This window comes from Uloborus diversus, chromosome 2, assembly GCF_026930045.1.
Source record: "Uloborus diversus isolate 005 chromosome 2, Udiv.v.3.1, whole genome shotgun sequence".
In the NCBI taxonomy this organism is placed as follows: Eukaryota; Metazoa; Arthropoda; class Arachnida; order Araneae; family Uloboridae; genus Uloborus; species Uloborus diversus.
In genome coordinates this window covers 189881072-189907945 of record NC_072732.1, presented here as the reverse complement: position 1 = coordinate 189907945, position 26874 = coordinate 189881072, and the positions used below count along the sequence as shown (strand labels likewise).

Sequence of the window (26874 nt, the reverse complement as noted above, 5' to 3'; positions counted from 1 at the left end):
ACAAAAATCTTCGGGTACCTCCTATTATCTCATTTTGGCAGTCGAAGGTTAATAGTCCGACATGGAAACGACGTGATTTCAGCCCATTGTTGAAACTTTGTACGATATAAGATTTTGGTCTTTTTGGCCAGGAAGAAAACCTCTTCAAAAAAATATGCCTACACTATTACATACTTTGAAAACCAATGAAAAAAAAATCATAACAAAATGGAACATAAGTCTTTATTTTTTAATGTACATATATTGGCATAGTATCATTAAGCTTTTTGGTCAAAAAATTAAGACAGGAACACACAAAATGGACAAAACTCGATAAATATACAAAAACAAATTTCAGACGTTGTCTTATTTTACAAAAACGCAGCCATATAATGTTGAAACTGAAACCCCTTCATATATTTATGAAAATATCCCAAACAATCAAGTTACATTTTGAAGCAAAGTAAACTTGCAATATGTGCTAAAATATTAGCAATAAAAAATAATAAAGAAAACCTTGCCACTTTTATGAATTAAATATCAGTAAATGTTAATTTCGTAGCATCATATACTTTGCATAAAAATATATCACAATATGCTTTTCTTAATGATTATGCATTTTGTCACTAGAGAACCGTCGCAATAGGTATCCATACTTTTGAGAAGAACAGTAACTAAAAGACATTTCAATCTTAATTAAACATCTGCAAGCTCTCTTAGTTGATTGAAACGTTAACTTTATATTTTTATAATTGCTATTAAAAATATTGATGGAGGTACCATATATTAATCCCTGTTATAATGTACATTTCATATTAAATAGCTGCTTGAAGTTCATATCCGAAAGTCTCTAAAATTGTGGCACGTATCTGGGTCTCTGCGCTTCAGCCCCATATAAGTGCTGCTGAGGAGCAGCAGGATAGTGTTGAGCTGACTGTTGCTGTTGAGCGTATGCTTGCTGCGCTTGCAAAGCTTGCTGTAAATGCGCTTGCTCAGCATTAGCTCCGTAGCCGTAGGCTACAGGTTGAGCTTGTTCTTGAGGTTGGTAGGCAACTGCTCTGTGAGCTGGCTGATAAGCGGCAGGTCTCGCTGGCTGTTGAGGTTGATAAGCAGCCGGCCTTGCTGGTTGTTGTTGATAAGCGGGCCTAGCTGGTTGTTGCTGCTGGTAGGCAACTGGTCTTGCTGGCTGTGGTGCTGGTCTCTGAGCTGCATAAGACTGTTGTTGATGACCATATGCTGCTGGTTGTGGACGATGGGCAGCGACTGCCTGCTGAGGTCTATTTTGAGGAGGAGCTTGTTCTCTGTAGGCGGGGCCTAAACCGTAAGTTGCTGCTGGAGGCTCTCTTTGTTGATTTTCTTTGGGAGGGATGAAGGGATCGCCAACTGCATATCCTTCAGGATAATATCTTTGGGCGTACTGAATAGTATTGTTTGGTCCCCTTTGATCAAGTTGCTGAAATTTTACAATGAAAGTTTTTTTAGTGTGTAGGACAAACTGATAAGACATCAAAAAAACAGTACTTATTAATGCATTTATTAATGAATTCTAGTCTATTAGGTTGTATTTTTACTGAAACTAAGAGGATATTTTTTATAAAGTCCGAAACGTTCGCGAAATAAAATCCACGGTTGACTTCTATCACATCAGGTCATACTTGTCAGTTCTGAGCCCGCAGTGAGCATGTAAAAATAATTCGAACAGTAGAATTTCTCGCAAAGTTAAAATTTAATGGTGTGTGCACTCATTCAATTTCTGCATGCTTAGGGGGACAATAAAACACAAATACATCGACAAATGAGTAGCATATCTACCTGTAGGTACACTTTACTGTGTCTATGGTGTTTGTTTTAAGTCCATCACGGCCTGGATGGCTCTTTCCGATTTCCATCTTTTTTCTCAAACGAGAATCTGGGTAGGAAAACAGAAAATTGGCTCAAAACAGCGTTTAAATTTGGCTGTAAGAGCAGACGGCTGTTTTCTATGAAGGGGATGAGAAAGCTTGCGGTGCTCTCTACGACAAATGTCTCAATAAGAACGATCACTCTGCAGATGAATAGCTGGATGATCTAAAACTCTCCTCCTCACAAAATAGGGTTTCTTTTTACCGTAGTTTCCATTTTTCAACCGATTGGACCTTGATAAAAATAACCTTCCCAAAAGAAAATCGACGAACTATAGTCTGAGAGAATTCCGTGGGTGTGAACTAGTTCGCCGAATAAACTTTTTTTCACACCTTCCAAGTGAATGGATGTTTCTGTTTATCTTACTAAGTAAACTTAGGAGCTCATTCAACTCTATTTTATTCAATTTGATCAAATTCTATATACATGTAGAGAGGTGAGAAAATTTCTTCTGGGTTGGGTAAAGGAAATTCCTGGCTGTGCGATTGGTTGGTGCATTTAATCGTATTCGATTCCACCGAATTTTGTTAGAGTTGAGTGAGCACATTAGGGGGTGATAGGGTTCGCTCCCTCTATTCACAAAGAGTGAAGTGTAGCTAGATTAAGGCCTCGGTTATCGTTAAATAGGGTCAAGTATATCTTTGACATTCAACGAAAAATGCATGGAAAGTATACTTACTTTATTGAGATAATCGTTGACGAAATAAAATTGATTTGCCTTGGAACAGATATCTTGATCCGCTGGCACGCAATTTAGATGAACTTGGTGAAAAACGGTGCCTTCAGGGCACATCATAGAATGCTTCTGTCCAGAGACACAATAGTGGAAGGCTTGACAGCCGACATCACTGTCTGCGTAGTAGCCGTCAGATTTCCCGCCGCATTCAAATTTGGACTTTTCAAGCAGCAGCTGCAGAGGATGTGGTCCTTCGTCCTTTTCTTCTTCATCCTATGAAGACAAAAATTAAGTGTTTGAGAAAGTTTGAAACAAAGGATGGAATTTTTCTTTTCGCTTGAACAATTCTTTAAAATGGTTTGAAACTCGAAAATTGCCAATGTCAACGTACTACTCGTAAATGTAAATTAAACTCACCTATCAGTCTTTCAATGAACAACATCAGTTAAAGATTGTTGGGTTATTATTTGAAGAATAACAAATACTGTCTTCAATGTACGCAATATGTCGCTGCGAAAGTTAAAACTAAAAAATTCTCTTAACTGCTCTAAATTGTTTTTAAATTAGTCTTATATGACAATTTTTGTTATTCAGTTCTTGTATCAGAGCGAGGAATAATCACTTATTTTAAACTGTTCTGCATAATTCATGAAAAAGAAAGTATGGTATGTTACGAAACACTGGTATACTTTTTTGCCTGATTTTTCCCAATTTTTCAGTGACCTTATAACATAGGATGATACTATATCTCATGTTATTATATAACATTATTTGTCGTGGGAACATTACCACAAGCGGAAAAGTGAATATATCTGAAGCGAGATGAGGCTGAAGAAGTATTTAAACGGGAAACTTTCTCTCTCTCGTCGAGTTAAGTGTCCTTTTACTCTTCTATTTAAACATTCAGTATAACTGTGATGAAAAGCATTCAAGGTATACGATATTTATTTCAACTGACTCTGGTAGACTTTTAATTAAAATACACATAATTAAATTCTATCGTAAATTATTGAGCAATCACATTGCTTATTGTTCTCATTTGACTGTTTTGAATTCCTAGGAATTTATTTTCCCCCCGCCTCCCTCTGCAGCATCACCGTCGACCGGCCTCACGATGCTGCTCCTCTTGCGAAAACCGTCTCCAGGTTGCGTCCATATCCAACATACACACGGATACATACGCACACCAGCACACACACACATATACATACTTTCATGCTTGCACACAGACACAAATACACATGCACACATCTACACACTTTCATGCCTGCACACAGACACAAACACACACGCACACACCTACACAGACACAAACACACACGCATATACACATACTTATATACACACACATACCCACACTCATGCCTGATTAATACACACACGCCTACATACACACACACACACACGTGATTGCGAAAAACATAATTTGAATTCAAGAAGCCAAAATTCAAATTATCTTGTTTTTCATCTTTCTTCATTTCTAATTTTTACATTTCACTGTAACATTTTCAGGAGACTGCTCAATATGCTCAGTGTGAATTTAAAAATAAAAATCATAAAGAGAACTTATTTCTATAATATCCTCTATTTTGTTAATTTTTGTGATAAAATAGTACTTATTTTAAGGTCTTCATTCGTTTTAAATATAAAACATTTGCTGAAAGCAGATATACTTAACCTTTCATAGTGAGTTGCTACTTACAATTAGTAGCGTAATTAATAACTTTGCAATTCGAATTTGTATGAAAAGTAAAACCAGTTTTTCATATTCTTATTTTCAAAATATTCGGTTTTTGAAACTGGGAAAACCTAAACTGCCGTGGGGCAGAAACTGCAAATTTTTCTTTTTTTTTTTCTTTTTTTACAATTTTACATCTATTGTACGTTAGCTTTATTGCACAAGCTTGCTTATTTGGTTTCTGTATTAAAAAAAGAGTCAAATTCCAACATTTCCCTATTGTTAATATTGAATCTAAAACGCGTTTCTTCTAATATCTCGAAAACTCATGTGTACAGATACTGCCGTTTACCTGCCAACGGTAGTATAGTCAATTGGTGGAATTGTGAAAAGGTACGGTACAATACAAAATAAATTCTATTACTTGAATGCTGATGAAACCACACACTGTCTCCTTTCAGAAGGTTAAAAGATATGTTACAAAAGTTTACCATCACCAGAGAGGATTTACAATCATTAAACATGCTCCACTAAATTCATTTTGTCAGCTCGTTAGATATATTTCATTATTATTGGAAAAGTAAATAATTTACTTTTGCAATTAGTTTCAGCGGCCTATCCAACTTAGTCGCGACCTTTCAATGAGCACATGAGGTTATGAACTTTCAATTTGCTTTCTATGAAAGGGTTCATGGGAATTTTGTAACAAATGTATAGATTATAGTTCTTACTTGTTTTCAAAATCGAATCAAGAAGATAAATTCTAATCGCATGCGACCATCAGAACAAAGGAAGTTACCTGCGATGCCTTTGGGACAATGTATCTTTGCGCGATCTGGTTCATCAGATTATGACGACCCCGATACTTCACTTTCTCATTAGAATCGCTTTCTTTCTCCTTTCACCGGCGTCACGATCTGATCTTAATTTCGTTTTCCTCTTGCTGTCAAAAGTCACTCTCGATTGTTTGTCCGGCTTTCGATTTTTCACACGACATTTGGGTCAGTTCTCCAGACCCTAAGATCCCTCTTGTACTTGTCCGATACCCTGTTTTGTCTCAGTACAGGCGCTTTACATACCGGTTTAAGTTAATACGATACCATATGAGAAAAACGATGGCGTCATTTCTAGGTGAAATGAGATTAGGGCTTTTGCACGAGTTAATCGCTGCCACTAATTGAGCATTGCTGCATTTTGGATCGTGGTTTTGCGTTGCAAATATAATATAATCCAGGCTGGAAGAAAATGCATATTCAATAACTGCATTTGCTGCAAATTAGCTTGGTTTGTAAACTGGATTTGTGTATGCATACATCGACTAATGTGAGCTGTCATGCATTCTACTTTCACAGTTTTGTATGCTTGTTTTGATTGTATACTAATGTTGTTTGTAGTTTTGACCATTGTTATCATTGCAAAACATTTTCTTTGGGATACCAGCTAGCGCATTCGATTTACATACAGTTTAATTTTACACGATATAGCACGAGAAAAACGATGGCTTCTTTTGTATCAGAACTGAAATAAGGATTTTGGCATTTCTGGGAACTAACTGCGCATTGCTAGAATGTAGAATGCGGCTTGGGTTGTAAACATAATTATATCTGGGCTACAAGAAATTGCATATTCAATAATCACATTTTGTTGCAATTTAACTACATTTGTAAACAGAATTTAAATAGATAAATATAAATTATTATGGATTCAACTTGCGTGATTTCTTGAGCTTGATCTGTTTACATATAATTTCATTTGTAATTTAATCGTTGAAGAACAATTTCTTCTAGATTCAAGCTGCCTGATCTATGTTATTTACGTGTTGTTGACGATCGACAAATCAAATGACTTGTCTGCTTTACTATCTTATACGTCTGCGAGAACAAGATTTTGTAAATTAATGATTACAAAATCTATTATGCCATCCAAAAAAAGAAAACCATTTCAGAGGAATCTCGTAGCATTTATACTTACTTTCCGAAAATTGCCTTTTTCGGTTTTGAAATTATTTTGCATCTAATTGCGATCTTCTTTAAATATAACTTCTTAACTCTGCTCTTATATAGAAACTTTATTATGAAGGACGTTATTATGAAAATGATGAAAAATTTCAAGAATGAGAACAATGTAATTTCATATTGTATTTTAAGTGATGAAAAAGAAAACACCAAAACAGAGAGCATGTAGTTTAACAAGTTAGCAAAATGACATTCGTTAAGTTTCGATCGTACTACGACTTCAGAGAATTGTGTACTAGAGACACAAAGCATAGAAATTGAAATTGCATTCACGATGGATGTCTTCTCTACGAATTGATCAAGTGCTCTTTGAAAATCTGAAACACTTGAATGCAATATTTCCAATCAAATTTTGTTATTTAAATATGCTGCCTATGTGAAAGCAATTATGTATAAAGTACTGCTAATAGCGTAGGAATTATTGAACGTTTTATATTGCTATCTATACTTCGTTCTTGAGAAAGATAGACTAGTTAAAAAAAAAAAAAACGCCATTTGGCTGCGTCAGTCTTATGCTTGCCGCGGACAGTAACAAATCTGCGCCAATCAGACAGAAAATATTGGTTTACTTTTTTTAGTAGCAGAAAAAATCCCTAAAACAGCAAAACTTCCGGCAACCGATTTGCTTACTTTCAGTCGATTTGTTAGGTGAGAGGAGTATGGAAACAAACTACATCTAAGTTTAACTTTTAGCAATGGGCTACTATCACATGATCGATACATTACAACTACTGAAGATGATTTTGACGATTCCAGTGTTTAGTTAGATACAGCATCGATGAAGCAATTTTTTTCCATAAAAAAGGCCACCAGTATTATTTCAATAACGTAAAATAATACTGGCGGTAAATTAGTAAATTAATAAATTTTAGCAGTGATAAAAAAAGATTTAATAAAGATCATTTTAGTAAAAATGTCAAAAATGTTTTCCTCTGAAATCTGAAAACACGATATTAAAATATTGCTCAGAAAAACCGGAGAGTCTATCATTACAATAACGTAACTAAAGACTTTAAAAATGAACATTTCACGCCTCTTATAACAAAAAACGAAAAAAAAGTACTACGTACATTATGGAAACCCATGTCCACCCTAAGTTTAATTTAAAAAAATGAATCGATGAATTAGAATTATAGTTAAATCTCTCCTGATAAGTGGATAAAAATACATTCGAATGTTTCAAAAAGAAGAAAGGTGGAGAAAGAGAGAGAGAGAAATAATCTGCTGAACTTATATCTATTTGTTGTGAATGTAACTTACGGGAGCAGATCCTCCTCTAGGGCGCTGTGGTCTAGCCGCTTGCGCCGGGCCGTATCCCTGTGGAGGGCCATAGGCCTGTTGTGGCTGATATGCTTGCTCTTGTGGCCGTTGCGGACTGTAACTAGCAGCCCCGTTGTAGCTGCCCTCATAAGCTCCGTAGGGAGCTTGTCGTCTTTGCTGGAAGGGAAGGAATATATGAGAAACAGAGGTATGAGAAACACAATTTGAATGCTACTGAACGTGCTTTGAATATTACTCGTATCGTTTAGGAACGCATGCCAAGAAATTTGGCAAAAATGCAAAAAGAAAAGAAAAACTTTGAGCATAGAGGAAAGAGTCAAAGCTTTGATCTATTGCAGGGGTATTGAAACTTTTACTCTTTGGGAAACCTTTTGAGCTCACCGTTTTTTTATTTTTTATTTTTAATGGAACCCTTTGAACAACGATTTAAAAAAAAAAAAAAAAAAATGGGTATCAAAGCTTAATTTAACTCAAATGTACAAAATTATTATTCAATTTTGATTTTATCACGATACAAGCACTTTAATAAGAAAATGTATGGTAAGGAAGCTCATGGAGCTTTTTTTCTCTTTTTCTGTTTTTCTAAACTAATATATATTATGAAAAATAAATAAAAGCAGCAATAGTTTAAATTGCAACAAATTTATAAAATATGTTTTTAACAACTTATTTATTCGCACTTATTTTTACATAAAAACCACCCTTAAGTATTCCAACTTTTATAAAAATTAAAATTTTACGAACATTTTAATGCTTTGATTCAGCAAACAGTAACACCAGTTGTGGAACCCTTGTCAAAACTTCAGAGAATTTGAGAGTTCCGGTGAACACTGGCTGATGATCCAGTCAGAGTTGACCAACCCAGTTGGACCCAGGTTGAATGTAAACTGTGAACAATTCTCAGAAATAAATTGAGAAATAGTTGGATTGTAAATGTTTAAATTAGAATTAGTTAGAAATAGTTGCTTTTTTATAGCTTTTAAAATTTTGGCATAGCTGGTAGTCAAGAGTACACAAATAAATGAATTCTAACTTACTCTTTCATCTGCTGTTGTCCAACCTAAAAGGAAAAGAAGAGGCGTTAGTTGCAAAATCTAAAAACTCTTAAAATGTTTTGGTTTGAATTCAAAAACTAAAAGGAAACGTGTTTTTGAAGATATTTTTCCGAATATAGTGGTTAAAGTTTGCCCATATTTGCAGTTTCTTCTAATATTTTCACTCTTAAATGCAATATTTTAAACATGGACAAATATGCACGTTTTTTGTAACAGGGATGATGACAATATTTCGTTTTTGAAAGGGGATGCATAGCAAAATTAATGCATCAAAAATCATGTTGACGAAATTAATTTTGAATTCAGGTAAATATATTATACGAAGCGTTTTACAAATACTGAAGTTTGTTATATGAAGGAGTTTGATAAAATCTCTTTTGAAGTATACTGTTCAGTTCCGGGTCTCTTTATCTAAAGAAAATTATTTTTTTATTAGGAAATACCCCCAGAAAAACTAATAGGCTGGCAAGGAGACTTTCGGATTTACATTATGATATCATGCTTAAAAGGTTTAATATGTGTAGTCTCAAGCAGAGGAAAGTCAGAGAGGACATGATTCAGTTGTTTTAACTTATCAAAATTAAGATCATTGATGGGCTAAATATTTGCACAGAAAGCAAGATCATTGTTCTAAGCTGCCCAACTCTAAAGCTAATAAGGAAATTATGAAGAATTTTACTACTTCAACAAAACTGTTCGCACTTGGAACAGTTTACAGGAGTAACGTGTAACGATCCCGGGAGGTAGAAACCTTATGAAAGATATTGGTTTCCACTTGGGACGCATAAATTGACTAGGATCTGCCTAGCTCAGCATAGAACCTGTTGCTTGTTGTCACTTTTGTATTTGGATCATTTCACGGTAATTTATACATTTACGTAGAGTCCGTAACGTGATCTTTTTTTGCCATAACTTTTTAATTTACTGTTTGATTAGCTATTATTTTATTTTGAGCTTTTCCTACCGACACACCAACTCAAATTAAAATAATTTGCAAATCAAACAGTAAATTAAAACGTTATGGCAAAAAAAGATCACGTCACGCTACGGACTCAACATAAAAGTCAAAAATACCGTGAAATGACCCATTAATATGTAATTATACCACAGTTAAATGATTTAAATAATCATCAAGTATCTAAATAAAATAAGAAAATTTAAATAAATTTATAAAACAATGTAGAGTACTTACCAACAGCAAATAAAAGTAGTAAAAGTTTTATGGATAACATCACAGACTTTCAGCCCCTAAAATCAACAGTATTGGAATTAAGTACTTTGTATATTAAATATTGAGAATGAAGTTTTAAAAAAATTATTAGCTTAGTTACAGTTATTCATGGTAGCTTTGAACCATTCCGGTTAACTTTGCGCCACTTCAATTTTGAAGTGAAACTTCTTATGCGAGGGCTTTGAAATTCTGATCCGTAACCTTTCTGTGTGATGAAAGTGATGCAGTTGTTTTTTAATTGTTCCCAAAAAACAGTGAAAAATAATTGCAAATTAATTATAAAGTTAGTTCTGTTAATAATGTTAACAGATTAATTTCAAGGCTGAACCTAAACAAGCATATATTTGTAGATTTAATTCATTTTAACTTTTCAAATAATGCACGTTTTCGAGGATTTCTTCGATTCAAGTCCAGGCCCGACGAGAGACCATGTCAGCCTAGTCGGAAACTAGGGGCCCGGGTCTTGGAGACCCGGTGACTCTGACGCAAAAGTAAGAAAGAAAGAAAAGAAGGAAAGAAAGAAAAAATGGGGGGGGGGGGGGAAGACTCCGAATAAGAGAAAACGTAAAGATTAAGTATAATTTACTTTTTTGGTATATACTGTTGTGGCCCTCATTTAAAATAGAGCTAATTATTTTTTAGAAAGCAGTTTTGATTTATCCCCCTCCTTTTTTTCTTCTTTTTCTCCTTTTCTTTCTCCCCCCTTCTCATTCTTTCCCCCTGTTTTTCCTCTTTTCCCCTTTTTCTTTTCTTTTTTTCCTTCTTTTTTAGGGAGGGGGGGGGGGCGACATAACTGACTAGGAGTCCGCCTTGGCTCTCTGTGGCCCTGTTCAAGTCAAGTCGTCAGTTTAAAAGCGTAATCCACATTTCTTAAGTTCAGCCTCGAAATTAGTTTATTAACTTTTATCAACAAAATGAACATTGTCATTATTATATTATTTATCATTTATTTCACAAGAATTAAAAAGCAGATTTCGAGTATTGTTTAGTCTTCTCGTTGTTTATAATTTATATTCCTCATTAAAATAAAGTCGCACTATTTGCATTAGAATAATTTATTTCACATCCCATTTCTGTCGTTGCTCCAAATGACCCCAAATGACAATAGCTTTAAACGAATGCATACTTTTTCATTTTAAGTGGGTTCGATCATTTATATTTCTTAATTTCGGATAGTACTTCCATGAGAAGGTAAAGCACAGTATCTGCAAAAAAGAGTTTTTGAGGTACCGTAAACTCTCGAGAATCCGGCATGGTAATCGTGCATAAACGAATTCCACATATAATCCACAAATGGGTAAAAAAAGATAATATAGTGTATGTTATGGCTTAAAAAATCGATAACGCTAGCATATATTTAAATTGCAGCTAAAAACGATAACCGTGTATGTGAAAAATGAAAAAGGATCTCTCATTATTGCAAATGGATTACACATATATGCCAGCAAATTGTGCATTCAGATAAACTGAAACAGATCAAACTTTATCACACCAAAAATTTTAGGAGTGGATGGGAATTTCGGGAAACAAAACTGGTCTGATTACTTTCTTAAGTAAGTAAGTAGTTTAGATTTAAAATTCAGGCTTCAACCAGGAGTGCTGATCTAAAAGTCAATAAGTAGGATCTACAGTGGCTCCTAAAAGTGTTTGTACACCTACGACTTTCAAAGAAATAGGGCACTATCCATTGATTAGTATTAATATTTCGGAATAGGTATTTAATTATAAGATCTATGATCAATTTTTAACAAAACTGCATGAATTTTTTTAAAAAAAATATCAAAACTTAATTTTTTAAAAATCAAAAACCGAAAAAGTGCCGGAAATTTTATCTCACAAAAGTCTTCGTACACTTTAAAAAATGCTATATATATTATTGAACAATCTAACTTTTTATTAAGTTATTATTTAGTAGGATATTATGCAGTATCAATAACACCTTTAAACGTCTGGGAATAGATTTCATTCTTTTTTTTTTCTTTTTTTGCGTAATTTCTGAGTAAGTGTTCAACCACACTTTGAGTCTTATTGTTACTAGCTCTATTTTCGTTTCAAAGCCATACTTTCGTAATCTAGCCTCCAGATATCTCTAAATATGTTACATTAAGTTCAAATCTGGAGACTGAAGGGGTATTTTCTAAACTTCAGGACCATTTTTGAGGCACTAGACGCAAACGTTGAAAACCGTGTGCTTCTTATCGTTGTCTTGATAAAAAAAAAGTTGTTTCCGATAACCAAATTTTTGGCTAATAGTTTAAAATTGGTTTTTAAAATATTCAAATGAACAGCATGATTCATTATTTTATCAAAAAATTCCCAGTCCTGATGCTGATATGTATCCTCAAACAAGAACACCTTCACTGTCCTGATTAACTGGTTCAACTAAGTTTATTTATCATTGATTTTGCGACGAAAAGCGTAAGCTTTCTGTTTTTCGCACGGCCAAGAAAATTTCTGCGGGAAGTGGTCCCATTTAATCCAGCTAATCAGAAAACTTGGCGAACAATTTTAGGTGAAAATTAAATGTAAAATTTTCATTTAACTCTGCAGACTTTTACAGCACTCAAATGTGTCTTTTTCATAATTTTTTTAACTGTAAATCTCCGATCACGCTTTGTCAACTTGCCCGTTGACCTTTTCTTACCTTGTTTTCGCTCAGATTCTTTTCTTTAAAGTATTTTATCAAGCACTTTAATATAGAATGAAATTTATTAACCAATTTAGAAACATTTCAAACCAATTTACCGCTACTGTGAAGAAAAAATTCAAATTTCGAATGGTGTTTGTGGTTTTTTACGAATACCAGCCATTTTAAAGTAATAAGCACAGTATTAAGGAATAAATAAACAAAAAACTAAAGCCAAATGACTTTTAAGAGTCAACACAATGCAAAAATAATAAAAAAAAACGACATATTAAAATTTTAATCATGAATTTATTCGAAAATATTTGAGTGTACGATGATTTTTGTGGTATATTGCTTCTCTGTCTCTTCGTTTTTTGACCCATTTCAAAAAGAAGATCCGTCAATATTTTTAAAAGAATACAGGGTGTTATTTAGAATGACATAGGAATGATGTGAAAAAAAAAAGGACTTCATATTCGAATTCAGTTTTGCGTTATTTTGGTTTTACTAAAACAATTTCAAAGTGTACGAACACTTTTGGGAGCCACTGTATGTAAAGTAGTAATAGAATGTTAGATCTAAAAATCTGGCTTCAACTAGTCAAATAATAAACTATTCAATTAATGCATTCAATAATGTTTCAGGATTGGAAATAAATGTTTTACATTCCGTATCTCAAAACCAGACTAACGTTAAGTCCAAAAATGACGATTATCAGGTTATTATTGCATTGTATGTAGAATCTTATTTCGCACTGAGCCATAAAACCGCAATTCAGTAAAACAAATTTTTTTTTCTAGTATTTACCAGCCTTATAAGAGCGCGAATCCCAATCTTTTCAAGCACTGAACAAATGTTTTTATGCTCTCCTGAAAAGTAGTGATAATGTGACTTACGTTAGTATGACTTTGAGGAACAGAACTGTTCTAAAGGATTTCAAATATGTATGATTTTCTTCTTCAAGCGATACATGCATCTTTTATTTAATTTACGTAATGATATTTCTAACATTGAAAATCAATAAACATATGGTTTTAAACAGTCCAACGGGTTCAAAATGTATCGTTTCTTCTTTCAAGCGATAGATTACACCGCCCAATTAGTTAACTATGTTGCTAATGTTTAAACAAATAATAAGGGGTTCTAAACAGTTCAATGGATTCTAAATGTATCATTTTTCATTTGAAGCGATTCCTTCCTCCTGAAATTAATTTAATTCTTTTTCTAATATTAAACGAGTTGATGTGTGCATCACATGATTTCCTTTTACACCAAATTTGTCGCCAAGTTCGCGACAAAACTTGGCGAGCAAAAGATTGGCGATATATTGCCAAGTGTCCGCCAAATTATAACACCACTTGAGTTTGCTTCGAAATTAACAATGATTTCCCCCCAAAAAGGGGCAAAAACCCCTTTAGAAACAACCGAATGCAACCAAAAGGGGAGGTGCACAACTAGACCCCACTACGAGTCTACGTACTAAATTTCAACTTTCTATGACATACCGTTCTTGAGTTATGCGACATACATACGCACATACGTACATACAGACGTCACGAGAAAATTCGTTGTAATTAACTCGGGAATCGTCAAAATGGATATTTCGCGTGTCTATACGCTCTTAGGCACTTATTCTCGTGCTGTCGAGTCGAGAAAAAAAGAAAAAAAGAAAAAAAAAAATTCAACATTCATTCAAGGTAGAGTAAAATAAAAATTAAGGCCGAATTTTGAGTGAAATTTTTTTCGCGAAAACAATACTTCCTTTTTTGTAAAAGGAAGCAAAAAGTAACAACTGTTTCTAAACACTTCGACGGATTCTAAATGTATCATTTTCCATTTGAAGAGATTTCTTTCCCCTTTAATTGATTTATTATTAAAACAATTATAACTGTTTCTGAACATTTCCGTTTCAAGCGATGCTATACACATTTTAATAAATTTATTTATAAACTGATGTGGAGCATACTTGAACTTGGTGTCTTTCGCTATTTCATTACGAAGGCCGATCTGCGTTTGAAGTTGTTAAATGTGTACGTGACATGTCTATAATCACCGTATCCTTGGGATCTTGTTGAGGATGCTTTAATGTAAATCGCTGAGGAATAAAGATGCGACGAACCCTTGAGGTATGTTTAACGGTTATATACTACGCATAAATGAAAAAAATATAGATATAACCTTGTCTTGTATGTGAAGTAATTTAGTAATCGTAATATCCGGAAGAAAATATACACAAACACGAAATATATTAACATAATATTAAAAAATAAAATAAAATACGGAGAGTGTTTTAGAATGTAGTCACTCTTTAAATGACTATGAGCAATGACTATCTCTTTGTCCTTAATAGTGTTGTATAGGTGTATATATTTTTTTGTCTTCTCCACACTGTAAAGAAAACTCTTCAGGTCCATCATTTTAAAACGCAAGATCAATTTTAAAATCATTTGGAGTCATAAATAACTATTCGAATTTTCACAGGGGGAGGGGGGGACACAGGATGTATACTCAATTTAAATTTTATCGGAAAACTGAAAAAAAAAAAAAAAAAAATCACGCCTATTTAGGTATAAAAACACTAATTTTTCAAATCCGGGGGGGGGGGGGAGATGACCCTCCTAAATGACGTGCCTGGTTCTAAGCGGGGCAGAGTTTTAAAAAAAAGCTGAGCAAGCAGCTGCAGAAAATTTTTTGAAGGCGCAACTTCTACCTTTTCAAGCTTTTTTACTATTCTTGAAAAACAATAACATCAACTATTGTTCTTTTTTGTAGGAACGATATTTTTTCTTCTTAAGTAATATTTATTTTCATCCACCTTGTGCCAATGATTTAATTTTCCAGTGGGTGTGTTCGAATAGATTAGCCGATTAACTTGGATGGTTGATTTCTTGACATCTGTGGTTATCGCCAAAGTTAGAGTTTGTGAAAACAACTGGCTTTGGTAATGTTAAATATACACATCACCAATTGTCATTTTTATGTTCTAACTTGAACAAATGATCGTTTTAATTCGCAACTCCAGAGCTCGAATACGCTACCTTGCAGTGATTAACAATGCTAAAGAAAAAGGTAAAACATTCCATTCCACGTGATTTCTTTGGTGTAAATTACAGACTTCTGACGGTTTGTGGTGTAATGTAGTTTCAGAAGAATAGAAAAGAAAGCTTCCCACAAACACGAGGAAAATTACTGTCATTCACAAAGCGTCAAAGTAAGTTATAAGTTACGGCATTTGTTTGTTTTACCTTTTTCATCCGCCATTAGACAGTGGCTTCAGCGCCCCCTATAGTTTATCGGAGTTGCGAATTGCATTTTTTCAACAATATTACCATAACAAACGATCGCAAAATTATTTTTATTCAGTATTTACTTTTAGGTGAAATGGCAATTGAAGCAATGATTCTAAATAAAAACAATTTTGAAAGAGGGAGGAAAATTAAGAATTCGATGAAACATTGTGCAGGACTCCCCTTCCGCTGTATTATTTTTGTAGATATGAATGTTTATTTGTAAGTATATTCATATTCAGAATTATCGAAACTTTAATTTACGTTTGCCAAACAGCTAGCAGCGTTAATGGGAGGGGAATCAGTAGCAAGGTTTGTTGGACTGGTTGGGAACATATTATTTAACCTTAGAATAATAAAAAAAAAATATTACATTTGACTCAAATAAATGTAGCAGGGGAATATGGGGCAAAGTGAAATGGTTAAGATTACTGAGCTTTTTCAAAATGAACAAATTGGAAATGTGTTTTGAAAATTGCAGTGCATAAAGAAAGAACATTGTATTTTATAATAAAACTTGCATTGAAACAGTATTTTTTACTTTTGGCATTAAATTTGGGGCCTTCAAAAAAAAAAAAAAAAAAAAAAAAAAAAAAAAAAAAAAAACATTTTTACTTTAAAAATTCATGGGGGCAAAGTGAAAAATAATATATGTTTCTAATTAAATATTTTCTATTAGATTATAAAAATTACTTTTGATCGTATGAATGAGTAAATAAAAGTATTAATGAATAAATCAAAAGTTACTGAAATAATAAACGAAAAATTAAATAAATTAATAAATTAATGCATGAAGAAAAATAAATAAGTGAGTAAAAGAGTGAATGAATATTAAAATAAGTGAATGAGTGAAAAATATAAGTAAATTACTTAATATAAGAATATAAATAAATTTATTAATAAATGAATGCGTAAGCAAAAACAAAACAATCTATATTTCACTTTGCCCCGCACGTACTTGACTAATTGTACAAAATATTTAAAACATAAATAAGCTTAATATTAACTAAACAAATATTTCACCACATATTAGAAGGCCTCAATTAAGTATAAAATGTTAATAACAAGAAATTTATCATTCCATAATAAGAAAAATGATTTTTGACTTAGAACAAAATATTACAATATGAGTGCAAATTTTTGAAAATTGCCTGTATTACCATATACTTTAATCTTTTATGGCATTTTTTTCTTGACTGGAATAGACTACATGTGCTACTATATAGTTAAAGATTACTAGATAGGTGGTACTGAAAGCAGAGTAACTATTTTGCCATTTCACTTTGCCCCGCTGTTTCACTGTGCCCCACATTCCCCTACTATTTCACTGGCTCATTACATCAGTCACAGCGATCTGGGAATTACATATCAGTAGAGTTTATTTCAATAAATTATTTTTTTTCCTATTTGACACCTAAAGAGCTTCATAAAAATTCCAGCTTTCTCAAAATAATATAATTCAAACTAGGGTTTACTTTATTAGGATCATTGCAGTACGGTAACGGATAGAATATCTGTATTTGAAAAAAAAAATCAAGTTTTACTTATGCTGAAATATTTTCATGTGTTCTTGTGCAGCAATCAAACAGTGAATAATATGTCAGGCAGAAATTCCTTAGATAAGTTAGTACCAGACAGATTCATGCTAGGCTGAATTTAAAAATCAATGGATCATTGGATTGCTAATCAACAACAATATTTTCTAATAATATTTTCTTACAAATAAGCGCAATGTCTCCTGTTTAAGTGTGTTCTGGCACGAAATACTCATTTCAAAATAAGATCCAACAGCATATTTAAAATCTACATGTGTTCTGCCTCGTAAGATTCATTTTAATATAAAAGGTGTGACCCTCTGGTAAAAAAAAAAAGGTTGGGGACCACTGTCTAGATTGTATGGATTACTACAACATATTTATGTATTATCTACGTAGCTTTAATACTTAATTAATTCCGTTTACTTGTTTCTTACTTAGGTTCAGTCCTACAGTTGACGGGTCCTTCAGAATAGGCAAACTGCTATACACAGGTAAGAGAAATAATTTTTCATTGCAGTAAATTCAAATGCAACGAAATGCTCGTTTCAGCGAAACAAATGTTCAGTACCGTTTTAATTGCTATCACATTGCTTGAATCCCATTACAACGATAGTTCACATACAGTGAACGAAATTTGCAGTCTCATGCAGTTTATTTTTGGTCGAAATTCGATCAACTGTATTTAGTTGTCTCTCCTTATATTTTTGGCTTTCGCGCTTTCCCTTTTCGTCTTCATTAAGATCTAAGGGGATATTCGGCTCGCTGAATGCGAGAGTCATTGGTGTCGATTTTTGAATGATGAAATTATTTTTTGTTTCTAACGCATGGAATTTATGTAATGGAATTAGAATAAAAGGCAAATCGATTTTTAACGAGCTAATGTGTGCATCACATGACTTCCTTTTACTCCAATTTAATGTCATTTAGGCATTACTGCAATTTCAATGTGATTCAATAGTTTACTCTCTAAATATCACCAACAGTGGCCAAATTGCAATCAGTTAAAAAAAAAAAAAAAATCGCCAAATTTGTCGCCAGGTTAGCGACAAAACTTGGCGACCAAAAAATACTGGCGATACATCGCCAAGTGTCCGCCAAATTATAACACCACTTGATTTTACATCGAAATTAACAATGATTTCCCCCCCCCCCAAAAAAAAAGGGGCAAAAGACCCCTTTAGAAACACAAGAGGTGCAACCAAAAAGGGAGGTGCACAACTAGACTCCACTAGGTGTCTTTGTACCAAATTTCAACTTTCTACGACGTACCGTTCTTCAGTTATGCGACATACATACGCACATTCGCATATGCATAAATACATACATACATACAGACGTCACGAGAAAACTCGTTGTAATTAACTCGGTAATCATCAAAATGGATATTTCGCGTGTCTATACATTCTTAGGCACTTATCCACGAGTCGAAAAAAATCTCAACATTCATTCGGGGGTCAGTAAAATGGAAATTAAGGTCGATTTTTGAGTGAAATTTTTTTCGCGAATACAATACTTCCTTTTTTACAAAAGGAAGTAAAAATGCACTATGAGGTGCTACCCTTTGTGAAGCCGCTGCCCTCGTAATTCTAAATGTCTACTGTATTTGCTTGCAATTTTGAGTGCGTTTTTGCTTCATGTTAAAAATGACAAAGCAGTAGGCATTTAGTATTACTGGGGACAGCGGAGAAGCGCAAATGTCAGAGTTTTTAAAATTATGAATCACTATCTATTTGTTAATTTTTCATTTCAGTTCCATAAAACCTCGTCTAAGACGTAATATAAAGATGGGTGGATTGACAACGTTTATTTGCTGCAAATTGTCTTAGTCACATGGCAATGTTGAAATTCTATTGTAATTGCTTGGAAGAATGTATTAAAAGGAGAGTACTTTAAATCTCTTTTGTTATTTGGGATTTTTTTTTCTTGTTCAAACTGATCCATTAATTTCTGTGACTTGACACTGAATGAATTGTAAGCCGAATAAGAATGGGCTCAACCGTTACTTATGTATTTCTTTGCAATTTACGCAACCATGACCGGCGCAATGGAGCAGAAAATAGCTTTTCTCTCTCGTTTTCATTCTTGAGGTCACCCGCAAAGGCGTCGGAATTTAGGCAAACAGTTTAATTGTGCGCGTGCCATAACACAGCATAAGCTGACAAGAAAAAAAAAAAAAAAAGGTTTAACAGTATTGTCTCACGGTTCAGCGAACGAGAGTGTACGAAGGGCGACTTTTCGCACATTTGTGTTAATGGGCAAACTTAGTGTATTTTTTTCTGTCATTAACGATTATCCGTTTTTTTAATTATGTAAATTCTTTAATTGCCCGAAGCGTTTAAAACAATGCGGTTTTTACAATGTAAAATAAGTTTTTTTTATCAGTAATAACATGTAATATACAAATTTGTTTTTATTTATGCTCGCTAATATTTTGTTTTTGCTTTTGTTTTTAGTATTTCGTTTTTAGTATATTTTATATTCATTCTTTAAACTTTCAAGTTATAAAAGTATGTCCATGACTTTTTAGAACTCTAAAATGCCTGTGGATATTAGGTTGGTTCAAAAAAACTATTTTTCAGCAAGAGTCCGGGACATCCCCAATTTTTTTTTAAGACTTACTAATAGTATTATGCTGTAAAAGTTTTAGCTTCTTACTCAAATTTTAAGAGGTTGCTCAGTGACCCCTTTATTTAACATTAGCCGTGCCACAAATTTAGAAACATTTAATTTCTTAAGCTGTTTTTTTTTTTTGTAAATAATTATTTTATTGAATATGTATATGCATATTACTAGTGTATATGATAATGTGTAGCATTGTTTTTTCAGTTCAATGTATTTTAGGACCCTCCCCTACTTATGAAATTTGGGAGAGGGGTTGAGCACCCACTTTCAGTTGAAATAGGAAGCTAAAATTCTTCCAGTATATTACTATCCACAAATATAAAAATATTGAGGGGTGTCCTGTTATCTAGGAGAAACTTTTTACATGTAATTTTGAACTACCCTAGTGGACATATTACCACTCATGCGTTGAAATAGGATGTAGTGTCCTTAATTTCTGCGTATATTGAAAAGAATGTACAGACAACTAATAATGTTATTACAAAATTTGAGAAAAAAAATCCTAGTGGTATGCAGTGGGAAGTTAATATCACCTGCATGAATTTCTTCTGTAATTATCTTTATGATAGGCATTTAATCGAAGACGTATTACTGATAAGATGGATCCATTTTACGGTTTCCATGACTATCTTTGTGATTTCCAGAGGCATGCCATTTTAATCGGTTTTTTTTTCTACTATGATTCTCTTCTTAATAGGCCTTCAGCTACATTACTGATGCAGTCCGACGCTCTTTAGAACGACCTCTCACTAGTGCAACTCTTTCATTATAACAACTGGTGCAGCAAGTCTCGTTTGCAATTCCGTTGATGCAATATTTTATCTCCCGTTAGACACCCAAGCTTAATCGTTCATTCCAATATAATTTTCAAAATTAAGCTTCAACTTATTTGAAATTCGTAAGATTATCTATTCGAAAACCAAAACCAATTTTATGTTTCTAAAGCTAAAATATTTTCATTGAACTGTGTTATTTGTGGATGAAAAAAGCAAGGAATTGACGAAAATCGTATGATGGATTGGATCTATCCAAACGAGTACTTCATAGTATCCATAGGAAATTCATTATCTTCGGCAGAATTCTCTACTGTGATTCTTTTTATGACAAACCTTCACTTAAACTGAAGCATAATATTATCCACAATATTTCCTTACTTGAAAATCTGCCGTCATTGTATGCCGGGTGAAAATTGCTTCTATATTTGAACGAAGCCATTGCCTGTTTAGTGATATTTTGATAGTTGAAATTTTAACTCTAATTCCAGTGAATTAACCCTAAACTCCAGTAGACAGCGTTCATTGTTGACCATTTTTACGTTTCTTCATTCTCCTGAAATGACAGTTTTACCAGTAAAACAGTTAAGTTACCGGACCTTTTTCAGCCTTGTTAAAATATTGCATTTCTCTGAATATCGAACATTGCAAAAAAAATTTATCAAATTATGAATTCGCAACTCCAGAGCTCGAATACACTACCTTGCGGTGATTAACAATACTGTCGAAAAAGGTAAAACATTCCATTCCACGTGTTTTCTTTGGCGTAAATTACAGGCTTTAGACTGTTTGTGGTGTAATGTGATTTTAGAGGAAAAGAAATGAAAGCGTCCTACAAACACGGCAAAAAAATTGCCATCATTCACTAAGCATCAAAGCAAGTTATAAGTTACGGCATTTGTTTTACCTTTTTCGTCCGCCATTTGACAGTGTCTGCAACGCCCCCTATAGTTTATTGGAGTTGCAAATAACGTACTGAATTTTTGGTGCTTGAACTATGAAATAATGCGGTCATGCATGCTAAGGAGCGAGTTTCATTGTTGGTGACGTCAGAACGTTACTCGATCAGTGATTTTGGCTATTATCTGTATGAGGATGGTGTCCTAAAGGGATACCATTATCAAGGGCAGAGTGCTCTACAGTGGTAATTTTATGTCAGATCTTCAGATCTTCATATCATTAAATTGAAAACATATTACTACCCTCAACGTTACCGCATAATATTAAGAGGGAAGTCATTATCAGTTGCAAAATTTTCTACTGTGATTCTTTTGCGACAGAGCTTCATTTCAATTGCAACATATTGCTATACCCAATATTACCTCATGATATTTGGAGGGAAACCATTACCAACTGCAGAATTTTCTACTGTATGTTTTTTTTTTTTTTTTTTGTGACTTATTTTCATTTGTATTGAAAAATATTACTATACACAACCTAACTTCATGGTATTTAGGGGAAATTCATAATAAACGACAGAATACACTTCTGTAGTTCTCTTTATGCTAGGTCTTTATTTTATTGTAATATAATACTAATAATATGGACCCGTAATACGTCCTCCCGGTATCCAGAGTGAAGTCGTTATCAATAACAGAACTCTCTTCTGTGATTCTCTTTATGGTAGGTCTTCATTTAATTAAATCATGTTACTGATACGGTGGATTCATAACATGGTTCCCCTTATTATCCTTGTGGTTTCTGGAGGGAAATCGTTATAAACGGAAGATCTTTCTGCTGTGATTCTCTTCTTGGTAGATCTTCTTGAAAAGAAAAAACTTTTTTGTTCCCATTAAAAATGATTTTTCTGGCAAAAGTTGATGTCTTATTCAGTATATTGAATTTCCATCGCCTTCGTAGAAAATTATTCTTTGCGTTAATTTATTGATTTCGAAAAAAATATTTACGATCCAATTTAAATGTACTGTATATTAGGGGTGTGTTGTTTATGAACGAACGGGTCAAAAAACCGACTCTTTACAACCGAACGGTGCAGTACGATCTCCTAAAAATGAACGGTTGTTCTTTTGAGCGGTGACTAATGTAGAATATTATATTGATGCTTTATACATATAACGTTTACAAAAAAAAAAAAGGTTCCATTTTATTGATATAATTTCTTACTTTTAAATCATTTTAGCTGCTTTCCCCCAAAACAACATTACCGATGTAATGAAACATTTTCAATGTACGTGGGCAACTCTCGCAGAGAGATCACCTGTAACTTTTTTAGATAAACGAAGTCGCTCAAATGAACGAGTACAATGTACCAGTTGAAAAATGAATCGATCCTCTGACGCACGGGTCGCTAAAAGAACGACACTGCCCATAACCTACTGTACAACGGCTTTTCATACCATAAAAATGCTTTTTTTCTTTTTTACTGAGAACATCTGCCTTCGCCTTATTTAAGGTGCTTTTTTTTTTCCACACCAGCTAAATCTATAAATTTTCAAAAGGCTTTCTTACATAGTTTGCTACTTCCTCATCCATTCCAAGCCAGCGATTCTCCAACGGTGGATCGGCGGACCGGCACTGTTTCGCAGAAAAATTTAACCGGTCTCAACAGATTTTTGTCCGTTTACGTAAATTCAGTTGGTCACTGTAATCTCCCAAAGACTTGCTTTTTCGGCTAATTTTGTCTGACGATTCGGCAAATTTGGAAACAGCATTACAAAATTGAAATTTCTTGAAAAACATTATCAATGATATCATACTTATATTTTATCATTCGTTAAAATTAGGTGTTTCAATCGGCAAAATGAAAATCCCCCCCCCCCCTTCTTTCAGTTTGGGGCCCACCTGCTAATATTGTTTATGTAGCTCACAATCTTTTTAATAAACACGTTCTTTTTCTTCTTTCATAACAGTAGATGATCATGTTTCTTTTCGTTTAATCCTTTGCTTTTCTGCCTCTGTTTTTTTCTGGAAAAACATGACTAGAAGCGAGCTTGAGCAACTGAAGCAAATCAATTAATCCTTTCAGAATCCGTTCAGGTTCAGTAGTTCAGAGTTTGTTGAAAGAAAGCGATAATTATCGAACGTGTAACTGAAAGCTCTAACATGGCATTGAACTTCAGACGTACTCTTAAGAAACAACGAAGCACAAAAGGGAAATTTTTCCACTGTAAGCAGATTTACGAGATCAATTTTTCTATTTATATGTAACTGCTCATGATGCTGATTTAAAATTAGAAACATTTTTCTTCATCTTCATTTAGAAAAACGCCGATTTCAGATCAGACAAAATAGTATTGCAAATTTATAACTGTTCTAGAAACTACAATGGTTTAAGAATTTCCAATATTATACCTACCTTATCATTTAATGATGATGATATCCAGGCCCGTCATTTCGATTTTTTTCAGGGGAAGGGGCAAAGGGTGCACATTTAATTAAAATTTTATTGGTATACAACAAAAACCAAGTCCACTTATACGTAAACACATTAATTTCCAAAGCGAGTGGATTAGTTGACTCCCTTGGCCCCCCTAAATGTTGTCATTTGCACATATTTTTTATTTTAATAAAATCACGTATAGTAAGTACACTTACTATCTGATTTTCTTAGGTAACATCTGCGAATTTGCGCATTGCGTCATGTCTTAAATCGAATTTTATCGAAATAGAGGTGTGATATGAGAGATAAGGAGCCGGATATTAGGAGCTACCGGATTAAATGAAGTAAAAGAGTAGAAATTAGAAACACAAATCAACGTTAAAATGCTACTAATTTTAAATGTTTTTAGTCTCTCCTTTAAAATTAAAAGAAAAATTACTTGGGCTGGCTGTAGTACTAAGTGTTTCATTTGAACATTTATGCGCTTTTCTACTGTCTTCATTCAGTTTTTTTAATATATATATATATTTTTAATTTTAGGTTTCATTGATAAATTCTTGACATCTAAGTGCCTTTTAAATGAAGTGTTCAATGGAGAAGAATAGGAAATAATGAATGTGAAATCAAACAATCTGAACATTATCCGGAAATAATCTTATAAACTAAAGACCCCCCCCCCCCCCCCGATTCCCCAGAAATCAGTATTTTACTAAAGAAAATTGACAATAACCGTAGAATAATTTAAGTTCAGAGATTATTTTATTGAAGGGAAATTTATTTACTTGCGGCTAAACATCTTCCAAAACTTTAAGTACGAAGTAATATTCTTTCCTTTTTTTTAATGTTTTAATTTCAAGTGATTTCGTAGCAAACTTAAAGCTTTCTTTTCTGCAATAGTGGTAATGAAAAACAGAAAAGCTAAAACAAAGGTGTTGTATTCAAACTGCGTTGATGGAGAAAAAAATTCTTACGAGGGAATAAAAATAATTTCTTTAAGATAATGAAGGAGTTATTTCAAATTGTATTGTTAAAGGGAAAGTTACATACGAATGAAAACAATTTCTTTAAGATAATGAAGGGATTAATATCTTTCCGAAAGCCTTTTAAATTGACCAACTCTTCAACTTCCTTAAACTTCATTTAACGCAGTGTTTCGCGAACGAAATTTGACGAGCATGGAAAAATAATTTTTAAGTTCAGTGATTAATTTATTTCAGGGGATCGTATTTACTTACGAATGGGTATTCTCAAAATTTTAAGTAGTAAAATTATTTTTAAAAGTAATATTTTTGCTTCAAATGATCCCGTACAAAACTTAAAGCTTCTTTTACTGCAATAGTGGTTAAGAGCGGCAGAAAAGCTAATATGAAGGGGTGATATTCAAACTAGGTTGATAGAAGAAAAATTATTCACTTGAAAATAGAAGGGATGTATCATTTTCACGAGCCTTAAAAATTGACCAATATTTGCAACAATTTCAAGTCCCATTTAATACAACTAGATTGAAAAAGTAAAAAATCGTAGCCGAGAAAAATCGATCGACTCTAAAAAAAAAAGTGATTTTAGACAGACCCGTAATAGCGTGGTCATATCGTGATCAAGATAATGAAACTTGTTTTCGTGGCATTTTAAAAGTTTCTTAACAGCAATAACAGTTGGCTGAGAAAGCAAAAGCCGCGGAATTCAAACTAGTTTGGTGATGAAAAAGTAGTTTTTAAGGAGCAGACAAAGTATTTTTTTGGAAATTATAGTGACCGAAAAAATAAATAAAAAAATCCACGAATGATAAAGTGAGATCATGTGGTATTGTGGTATATATATATATATATATATATATATATATATATATATATATATATACACACATACACCACAGAAAATAAATTTTATTAAAAAGAAGCGATTTGAGCATGAGTAGCGGCATCACTCTTTTAAGGTTTCATGGTATGAAGTAAATGACGAATATTCTTGTTCACTACCATTGAAATGTAATAAACACAACCGAAATTTAAATTTGAAGAACATATAAAACATTCTAAGAAAACCTTGCCGTTTCAAAATGTTACTTATAGCTGAATCATAAAAAAATAAATAAAATTATATAAAGAATGTCTGCTGCTTACAAATTACTAAAAAAATTTAATATGAAAAAGCTTTACCATCTTAACTTTATAATTTAAATGACAGTTTTTAAAAAGTTCTTGAAGCAAGAGATCAATGAACTATTTCCTTTTGATAAAGACAAAAATTAATATTTTTACATTCAATTACGAATGCAAAATTCAAAATAAAAGTTCAATCAAGTATAAGACATAAATGTTTTCAAGAAACACCTTTAGGAATTCAATTTCCGATGCGGAAATTTCAAGAAACAGCACACATTAAAAAAAATAATAGTTTTCACAGACTAAAATACTTTTTATCGATTTGAATTTGAAGAAGATTTATTATTTGAAGTTGATAATTTAAACATTTAAAAGAAAAAAGCTTTAAATTAAAGCAACAAATACAAACAGAAATTAATATTTTTAGTATGCAATTACGAATTTAAAATTGGGAATAAAAGTTTAATTAAGTATGAACTATAAATGTTTTCAAAAAATAATAATAATAATAATAATAATAATAATAATAAATTTATGGATAGGAAATTCAAAAACAACACACATTTTTTTTAAAATTTTGATTTTAGAAAACTAAAAAGCTTTTTATGATTTTAAAAATTAAAACACTGACCTTGCACCTCTAATTCAATTGTTCTTAGTGGAACACGCTAAATTGTCGAGGCAGCAGATGCGAAAATGAAATGCGGTATAATATTCCACTTACTATTGTCCCGCGTTCCCTTTCTTTTGACCGATCTCTGAAACT

The 26874-nt window shown here is 32.9% G+C and overlaps 1 protein-coding gene across 2 annotated transcripts; it reads right to left on the bottom strand.

Moving 5' to 3' along the window:
* Positions 1–270: 270 nt before the first annotated feature.
* Positions 271–26874, bottom strand: LOC129216222 (ATP-dependent helicase brm-like). 2 transcript variants are annotated; one of them, XM_054850420.1, is made up of 6 exons: positions 26833–26874; positions 9779–9834; positions 8569–8591; positions 7511–7687; positions 2561–2830; positions 271–1432 (listed from the first exon to the last, which is right to left on the bottom strand). In XM_054850420.1, the coding sequence occupies exons 2-6, from the start codon at positions 9816–9818 to the stop codon at positions 830–832; spliced, it is 1113 nt and encodes a 370-aa protein (XP_054706395.1). In that variant the 5' UTR covers positions 9819–9834; positions 26833–26874; the 3' UTR covers positions 271–829. The 2 variants fall into 2 exon arrangements, with proteins under 2 accessions (XP_054706395.1, XP_054706394.1); XM_054850419.1 differs by having other exon boundaries at positions 26740–26860.